The sequence below is a fragment of the Pelmatolapia mariae genome, linkage group LG17 (assembly GCF_036321145.2).
Source record: "Pelmatolapia mariae isolate MD_Pm_ZW linkage group LG17, Pm_UMD_F_2, whole genome shotgun sequence".
NCBI lineage: Eukaryota > Metazoa > Chordata > Actinopteri > Cichliformes > Cichlidae > Pelmatolapia > Pelmatolapia mariae.
Window position 1 is genome coordinate 23,815,045 of NC_086242.1, and position 9,546 is coordinate 23,824,590.

General features: G+C 41.6%; 1 protein-coding gene across 1 annotated transcript; it reads left to right on the plus strand.

The window, feature by feature from the left end:
• The first annotated feature begins 3,155 nt into the window (after positions 1-3,155).
• On the plus strand, positions 3,156-7,572 carry svopl (SVOP-like). Its single transcript, XM_063460455.1, has 12 exons — positions 3,156-3,227; positions 3,315-3,439; positions 3,541-3,604; positions 4,622-4,747; positions 5,204-5,332; positions 5,688-5,761; positions 6,287-6,483; positions 6,639-6,750; positions 6,860-6,941; positions 7,021-7,110; positions 7,189-7,302; positions 7,392-7,572. Exons 1-12 carry the CDS (start codon positions 3,156-3,158, stop codon positions 7,401-7,403), a joined length of 1,197 nt encoding a protein of 398 aa, XP_063316525.1. The 3' UTR covers positions 7,404-7,572.
• Positions 7,573-9,546: the final 1,974 nt, after the last annotated feature.

Below are 9,546 nucleotides of genomic sequence, written 5' to 3' on the forward strand. Positions count from 1 at the left end.
AACATCTATGTGAGTACTGGTTTCATTTGAGAGAGAACTTTAAGGGTTCGATTCCGCTGTTGGTTCCTGTGTGAGAGGTGAAGCTGAAGTGGCTGTAGTCATAATAAATCCCGCACTCAGTTTTAATCGCGCCGGTTCTTCCCGAGAATCACCGGAAATATCTTTCAGCCAAACTACGTTTAAATTTCTGCTGATTTAATGTTTATTTTCTCCCCCCTGTTTCACATATGAAAGAAAACACGCCAGGACCACTTACTTTTGACTGGGCTCAAAACGATTCCGTCCAGTTCATTAAAGAAGGATTAACATGTCTGTTAAACTATCTCCTCCTCCAGAGTTTGTATGCTTGTTTCTTTAAGGTTTGAGGATTTCTTACTTGTAGTTCAAAAAACTCATCGTCTGCCTGAAATCTGCAGCAATTTCATGTTATTTGCCAAAAAATGACTGCTTGTATTGGTGTAAATGATTTTTGGCCTATGATATGTGAAACATATGTCAAATGCATCCCTCAAATGATCTCAAGTTGTCTTGAGCCACCAACAACACTCTTGTTTTATCCAGCTAATAAGTCTCTTTGACATTAAAAGTGTGTTTTTTCAAGAGAAAGTTGGTTAAGATGGCAGCAGATATAACGAAGTAGTTCAATAAAGATATTTTAAGTGGCCAAAAAGGACTGGATTGGTTATAAAGCAGGTACAATAACACAGGTTCATACTTACAACATAACTTAATATATAATTCATCTCTAAATCATGTTCTCTACAGTCTGTTTACCAATATAAGACATTACACATACAAAGCAAACAAACATTGAAACATTGAAAATCACTTTGTTACAACACCTGCTTCAGTTTCTCCACCTCAGCTTCACAGAGAAACTAATACACCTCCCCTGTGAATAAAGCACAATCTGTGTTTGTGAGAGCAAAATGATTTTAAAAAAGCTTCAGAGAATGTAATAAAGTAAGCCTGACAATAATATATCCTTTTTGTTTACTAATAACTGGATTAAAATCCATAAATCAGCTGCTCGTTTGAAACTCTGATTGGCAGCAGCTCACTGATCAGTCTGCTCAATCTCATCTTTTTCTGGAGGCAATTAATCAGTCACTAGATCAGTTTGATGGAGAAGGTGACCAGTAGTACTTTGGGACTTTTACTTTTGAAGGACTCAGCGGTGTTTGTAACGCCACCCTGAAGACATCGGGTGAACTGCAGTGCTCTGTAGACTGTAGACCCACTGAAAGGTAAAACCAAACAGTTGTGGATTAAGCTGACTTGTTGTTCCTAGAGTATTTAAAACTAGAATGGGAAGCAGAGCCTTCAGTTTTCAGGCCCCTCTTCTATGGAACCAGCTTCCTGTTTGGATTCGGGAGCCAGACACTATCTCTACTTTCAAGATTAGGCTTCAAACTTTCCTTTCTGCTAAAGCATACAGTTAGGGATGGATCAGGTGACCCTGAATCCTCCCTTAGTTATACTGCAATAGGTGTAGGCTGCTGGTGGATTCCCATGATGCATTGAGTTTTTCTTCTTCAGTCACCTTTCTCACTCACTATGTGTTAATAGAGCTCTCTGACTCTCTTCCACAGCATGTTTTTTGTCCTGTCTTTCACTGTATTTGATTTTGCACTGTACAAATAAAACTGAATTGAATAAACTGAACTGAATTAAGCCTGAGTGAGTGTTTGAAGAAGCCTGCAGCATTGCCACAGATATGATTTTTAATATAAACGATGAAATGAAGACTCAGTTTACTAATAACTGGATTAAAATCAGCGGCGCTGCATGAAGCTGAAACTCTGCTCAAAAATGTTCTTTCTGATGTATCTGCAGACGGTTGAACCTCAGACGGCTGAAAGGAAGACGTCTCATTTCAGGATGAGTGACTCTATGAAGACTCAGCTGGTGAGCGCCATCTATCTGCAGGAGGTGGAACTGCAGGAGAAACCTGCCGACGACAAGCAGGACAGCAACAATGGTGAGTCTGATAATCGATAATCAAACATCTGGAAATGATGTGATGCCCTTGGAAACGTTGGAGGGTCCTGTGAGGCCCTTTGAAACGTTTCCTAAAAAGGTTGTGATGTTATTGTGAATGAACCTGTCTGCAAAAACTGCAAAAACATCAGGAGAAGCACAGTAGGTTTCTGCCATGGGCAGGTTTTAACAGTCAGTTTCACTACAAAGACCTTCTTTGTACTTCATTTCAGTCCAGCTTTATTCCTAAAGCACTTAACAACAGAAGTCACATGACGATGCTTTATTCTGAAAGGTAAAGACTCACAGTGAATCAGCTGTGAGCAGCAGAGGAGACAGTGGGGCGGAAGAATTCCGTTTGAACAGGAAGAAACCTCCAACAGAACCAGGATCAGGCGGTCCTGATCAGGAGCATGATGGGACTCAAGTCCTCTGAAAGGAGGTTAAAGCTCAACTGTTGTAGGGTCATATCAGTCCACCACAGAAGAACTAGTTCTCACCACCTCATTTCCCTCATTATGAAATTAAAGTTGTCTGTCACAGCGATTCTGAGCAAGAGGAAGGTGGTGATGTTAGTTGATGTATTGATTGATTCTTGCAGCAGATAAAACGTTCACAGTGGAGGATGCCGTGGAGAAAATCGGCTTCGGGCGTTTTCACATTCTGCTGTTTGTCATCATGGGCAGCTCCAACGTGAGTAATGTTTATGCTCAGCAGCAAAATACTCAGAGTATTTAAAATAATCAGGGTGCTCACTCTGTGTGTGTGCTCGTGTGTGTGCGCAGATCGTGGAGGCGATGGAGATCATGTTGTTAGCTGTGGTTTCTCCGGAGATTCGATGTGAGTGGCGTCTGGAAGACTGGCAGGTGGCACTCGTCTCCACTGTGAGTCACAGCACACTGACTGATCTGCTGATAATTTATTGACTAATCGATTAATTTGCGTCAACCAGTTAGGCTGAAACCTCTGAACTCTCAGAGGGTAACCCTGACCTCAGTGGTGCTTTCTTTAGCATGGCTTGACTTTATATGGTCAGCAGCTCTGAACAGGTCTCACTGATCGATCACATTCACAGTCAGCAGAGCAGCTTCTTGTGTCATTAGATCAGAGGCGTGTGAGCTCAGTAATGTGATGATTATATGAAAGTGCTGCAACGCTTCTCTCTGTGTCCTCAGATGGTTTTTCTGGGCTTCATGGTTTGTGGAGTGTTGGGAGGATACATCGCCGACCGATATGGACGCTGGAAGGTCAGAAACAACCGACACGCCAGGTCTCAGCTGGAGTCTGTGCACTGATTGGTTGACTGCTAGTGTGTGTGTGTGTGTGTGATCCAGGTCGTGGTCGGTGGCTTCGTGTGGAGTGCGTACTTCTCGCTGCTCACGTCATTCGCACCGTCTTACGGTTGGTTCATCTTTCTGCGTGCCATGGTGGGCTGCGGCGTCGCAGGAGTGTCGCAGGGGTCAGCTCACACACAAACATTACGCTGAACATCCTGCAGTCTGATTGGCTGGATGGTGGTAAGCTTCAGTGGCTGCTCTAATTGAAAGCGTCTCTGTTCAGGTTTGTGCTGAAGACCGAGTTCATCCCGGCAAAGTATCGAGCCATCCTGCTGCCTCTGGCCACCGTGAGTTCATCCTTTCTTTGAGTTTCACTGGTTTCCACAAAAATAAAGACGAGGAAGTCAGAATAATGTTGACCACTAAGTACTGCTCCATCTGTGAGACCTCACAGAGCGAAACATCACAGAGGTCCTAATGAGTGTCCACAGAGGAAGCGATCATCAGCATCACTTTATCACTGACAGTTGGTCGCTATCAGACATTACAGGCTGAGGTTGCCTGGGTAACCCACCGCTGTATATCAGTCAACAGTATTTGTGACTCCGTTGGTCGTTGCCTTTATTGCTTACCTGGAAGTTGATAAAAGTTTTACTGAGGGCTCACCCACTTCCTGTCACCAGCTGTTATTTCACTGGCAGTTCCTTCCTTACTCTGCTCTAATCCTCATCTCTAAGGTCATGTTTTGGAAATCAGATATTGTGATAGCACAGGAAGTTGAGAGGGTTCTAGTGCCCATTACTGAGGACCTCACAGGGTTAAATCCAGTGTTTTTATTTGACCTTCATAATAATCGTGGGCAATAGCAGCTTGACGCAGATTTTATTACATGGAAAACTCAACATACTCAGCATAAAGGATAAAAACATAAAACATGAGTAGGTCTGTTATCTTTTTAAGGCAATACAATCAAAGAAACACGTGTCAGTGTATACACACATTAATCACAGTCTTGTGGAGATAATATTCTGTTTTTAAAGAGATGTGAGAAAGATAAAGTTTTAGATGTCCAGCAAATACAAAACATCACAAGGCGACAGCAGCAAAGCTCAGAGTCCATCTCTAAAACACGTACATGTATCATAAATCACAGATAGTGGTCTGTTGCCAGCCTCATTTTAATGCTTAATACCCGTCATGGAGAGAGCACAGCTCCATGGGTAACAGCTTCAGCTCACGTCACGTTGTTTGTTTGTTTTTCTCCCATGGGGTTTTTAAAGACATCGTCAAACTCAGCTTAGTTACCTGTATGGTGTGATGTCATCAGTTCAGATCTCCCAGCATGCTCTGTGTTTGTGTGTCAGATATTCTGGATGCTGGGCTCCATGCTTATCATCATTCTGGGTATGCTGGTGGTTCCAACTTTGGGCTGGAGGTGGATGATACGGATCTCTGTCACACCCAGTATCATCCTCATCTTCCTCTTTAAGGTGAGATGTGCTCCTCACCTGTCCACCCTAACCTGTGCAGCAGTGCTGTGATCATTAGATTAGAAATGAATGCACATATGAACATTCAGTGTGGCAAATTAAACGAAGAATAAAAGATTCCTAAAGAGGTTTTCAAAGATGTTTAAGTCTTGCTGTAATAATTCACAGTTACTAAAAGAAGTGAGGGATGATTTGGAGGTTCTGAACTAGTTTGTCAGGTTTTAGGTTGTTGGTTGTTAAACTAAAAGTGCGAAAAGGAGAGAGGTGAACAAAAAAGAGAAGCGGACTTACTAAACTAGTAGAAATCACATGAAGTGCCACTTAAAGCATAAGCTGGGGAAGACTAAGTTGCCACAATAATCTCATCAAGGCTAATGTGAGTTTCTGATTGGTGGATGTATTCAGGCTGGTGAACCCAGGCTGACTGCTGTTTCTGTCTGTATTGATTCAAATCAGTTTATTCCTGAGTCGGCTCGTTATAACGTATCAGCAGGAAAGACTGAGGCTGCCATGAAAACGCTGCACTGGATTGCTAAAATGAACCGAGCTTCTCTTCCGCCAGGACGACTCGTGGAGCCCGTTACGGTGCGTTAAGTGTAGTGAGTAAGACTTAAAATAAGTGTATTGATCTTCCTGAAAGTTGTTTGCTGTGTGAATCTTTCAGCTCCTGAAAATGTTTTGCTGTCAAAATAATTAAAAATATTTCAAAATTGCTTTATCTTAAAGTTTGTGATAACAGTCTACTGGAAAAACACTACACAGGGCAGTATGTGTAATTCACAGGGATGTCCTGATGGTGGCTCATAATATAAAGCAAATTGAGGTGATTGCCATTGTGATTTGGTGCCATATAAATAAAACTGTTGAATTGAGTTGAATCTGAGGGTATCACTGGAGTCAGTCATAGGATATTTGGTGTGAATGTTCCTGTATGTTTCAGAGAGAAAGAGGCAGCTGGAGAATTCTGCTCAGCCCATCATTCAGGAGGACATCTGTACTGCTCTGGTACTCATGGTAATGGTATTTTATTTTTTAGTGTTTTAATAAAAGCAGGCTACATAGCCGTCACAGTAAAAGGGCATCGAAGGAGCAAATTATCAGATAAAAGCAAAAGATCCAGTGAAAGCAAACTGGAGGTTTGCACAGGTTACATTTACAGACAGGAATAGTCATGAAAAACTCAAACTGTCCAGCAGTTTTCTTCTTTAAGGAAACCAAATCAGAAAGTATGCGTGCTTTATATTAAAACATAGTAAGGTATCATAGGCATAGAGGAGAATACTGTATGATGTCTTCTGATTGGATGCCAAATAGGGAGATTTAAAGTACTAAGTTTATACAGACAAAAGTTGTCTATGAAGTGCTTCAAGCATTTCTGGAAACATTTCGTAGACAACTTAAAATGCTCCCAGCAGTTTTTTTCCCCAACCATAGAGACATCCGTGGTTTGTAGAAGTCATTGAATGTGGTTGTTATACCCAGTATGTATAATCCTTCTTGGACCTGTTCAGGACCAACTTTCATTTGTTTCACTGTCAGGTTTGTGGCATCGTTTATATACTACGGCTCAGTGCTGAGCAGTTCAGAGCTGTTGGAGAAGAACCTGTTGTGTGTGATCGATGCTGACAAAGAGCATCAGGTCAAACATCGCCATGAGGACGGACTGTGTTACTGCATCCCCTTTGGTTACAGTGACTACCAGACTCTGCTTATCAGTTGCCTCGGAGAGGTTGCATGTGAGTCATCGTCAGCGAAATGGATTGAGAGAATTTTCAGTTCATCAGTTTTTCAGCCACACTTGTAGAATAGTTCCTAAAACATACTGCAAAGGTTTGCTGCTGTGCTGCTCCCGGATCAGGTCTACTCTGACTCCTCTCTTCTATCCTCCCAGTGGTCCCAGCAAACATCGCTCTGCTCAACGTGTTTGGACGCAAAATGACTCTGACCGTGCTGCAGCTGCTAGCAGCCTTTTTCTTTATGATACTCAACATTTGCTCCACTATGTAAGAGCCCCACAGACTGGACCCCCCTGACCGGGTCCAGGTGTATGATGTCATCTCATTAGAGCAGGTCAAGGTTTGTGATGTCATCTGGTCTGTTTTGGTCGTGCAGGTTTGGCTTCACGGTGCTGCTGTTTCTGCTACGGTCTCTGGTCTCCATGAACTTTAATGTGGTTTACATCTACACGGCAGAGGTACGTTCACAGTCTGCTTGCTTCAACAGTGCATTTTTTAAGGACCAGGTCTGAGGTGACAGGTGTTTTGGTTTCTCAGGTGTACCCCACGGTGGCGCGCTCTCTGGGGATGGGTTTCTGTACGTCGTTCAGTCGCATCGGTGGAATGATCGCTCCGTTCATTGCTCAGGTGCGTTGGCTGTCCTGCTTAATGATCAGAGTTTTCAGGTTTTTGGTCCAGTCTATCATTGCTCTGCGTGTACTTCAGGTGCTGATGTCTCAGTCGGTGATTCTGGCTCTCTGTCCGTTCGCTGTGGCCTGTGTGCTCTGCGCTCTAGGAAACTTCCTGATGCCGATAGAAACCAAAGGACGAGCTCTGCTGGTGAGAATGTGATTTTGTATGAGCTTTGTTCTTTTTTCTTATGTCTAAATGCCGTGGTCTGACATGTTTGTTTGTTTGGATTTTTTCAGCAAAACTCCTGATGGTGTCTCCGAACAAACTGCTGCTCTTTGTTATTTCATTTTGGTTACATGTGTAAAGACTTTAAATATGATACTGACCTCAGGTGTTGCTGTGCCTTCATTAACAGCTCAAAGGGAATGAATGTTTGTTAGCATCAGTGAAGGAAACCTTACATTGTTCAGGTTGTCAGGCCAGTTCTGAGCTCTGTTTCTCTGGTTTTTGTAGGATTATCTTTCACCTCCTCCTGCACTTCACATGAATCAGCTGTGACTTTATGCTTAAAAGATTCAACAGTATAACAATGTAACATTATTTCTGGCTCTTTGTATGCAAAGAATAATAATTACCGTATATTTTATAAACATATCCAGAAGTATGTTAGTAGTACAGTAGGCTCTAACAGTAATTCTGTATGCTCATTAATAAACTCCAACTATTGAACAAAGTGTTTGTGTGAGATAGTCTACCTGTGGATTTTTTTTTCCCTTCATGCTACAGATGTCATGTTTTACTTTGATCATATAAAACTCTGAATTTAATGAGAACATTACTTTATACTTTAGACGGACAGGGCTGGATGTCCTAAAAAGCCACTGTACATATAATAAATCCTGTGAGTGCAGTGTAAATGATCTTCCTCTGGCGCCACCTTCAGGACAAATGATACAGGCTCGCCTCAGGTGTGACATGAGCAGCCTCTCAAGTGCAGCTGTAATGGAGTCAAAAAAAAAAGAAGCTTTATAACATGTTGTTTCTGTATGTTTAATAGTGAAAACGTTCTCACAGTAGTGATAGTTTGTATGTGTTTTTGTTATAAGCACTGCATGTACCCTGAAAGTTACAGCTCTAATAGTGGAGCTCTTTTGGAGCTCTAATAGTAACTTTATTTACAATTAGTACTTATGGTTAGCATGCTAAGCTAATATTCGTTAGCTAGTCGGGTGCTTGCTGGCTGGCTCCTGGCTCTCATGTTTTGTATGAGCCTTTCTCAATTCTCAAGTACGGGAGTGCATCACAGGTCAGGCTAACATGACCGGCCTGGATACAATAAAATTATATATAAACGTTACTGTGTGTGTTTTCATTGAAAACTAATACATGAAAATATTTTATAAATTACTTTACCTGCACTATAGCAATATGTGCGCCTATATAAAGAGCCACCGGCGGGAAATAATCGCGGGAATAGTTTGTGGTATTGGTGGTTCATCTGCTGAGTAAAAAGATAAGAAAAGGAAAATGGATCGGGTGCTTGTCGCAGTTGCTGCTGGCATTATGTACCTTAAGGCTGAAGAAGAAGCAGCGCAACTAAGAAGACTGATCCAGGAGAGAAGAGCCAGGATGAAGATGAGGGGGAGGAGACGTGCCTTGATGGCGTGCCTTCTTGACGCAGTACATTTTTAAAAATAACTAATAGCCTGGTGTTTCTATGCATGTACTCCCAAATCTAGAGAAAAGGTCGCATTTGCTGTGTATAATATCTTACGGTGGTAGATCAATACTATAAAGCCTATACAGTTTAACGAATGTACCACTGAGCAGTACTGAAACAAGCTTTACTCTCCACATGACATATACTAAAAATAACAATAAATAATTAAGTAACTGTTCAATATATATATATATATATATATACATATTTATATATATATATATATTTATATATATTTATTTATATATATATATATATATATATATTTATATATATATTTATTTATATATATATATATTTATTTATATATATATATTTATATATTTATATATATATTTATATATATATATATATATATATATATATATATATATATATATATATATATATATAAAACACCCATCTCGCCCCTGCGGGCGGTTTATCCTTCAAGCTCGGGTCCTTTACCAGAGGCCTGGGAGCTTGAGGGTCCTGCGCAGTATCTTAGCTGTTCCCAGGACTGCGCTCTTCTGGACAGAGATCTCCGATGTTGTTCCCGGGATCTGCTGGAGCCACTCGCCTAGCTTGGGAGTCACCGCACCTAGTGCTCCGATTACCACGGGGACCACCGTTACCTTCACCCTCCACATCCTCTCGAGCTCTTCTCTGAGCCCTTGGTATTTCTCCAGCTTCTCGTGTTCCTTCTTCCTGATATTGCTGTCATTCGGAACCGCTACATCGATCACTACAGC

Bases quoted from the DNA above. Each gene is read 5' to 3' on its own strand.
- svopl (XM_063460455.1), top strand. From the start codon at position 3,156: ATGGTTTTTCTGGGCTTCATGGTTTGTGGAGTGTTGGGAGGATACATC. The intron at 3,605-4,621 runs GTGAGTTCATCC...TTTGTGTGTCAG, and splicing joins TCCTGCTGCCTCTGGCCACC to ATATTCTGGATGCTGGGCTC. The intron at 6,751-6,859 runs GTAAGAGCCCCA...TTGGTCGTGCAG, and splicing joins CTCAACATTTGCTCCACTAT to GTTTGGCTTCACGGTGCTGC.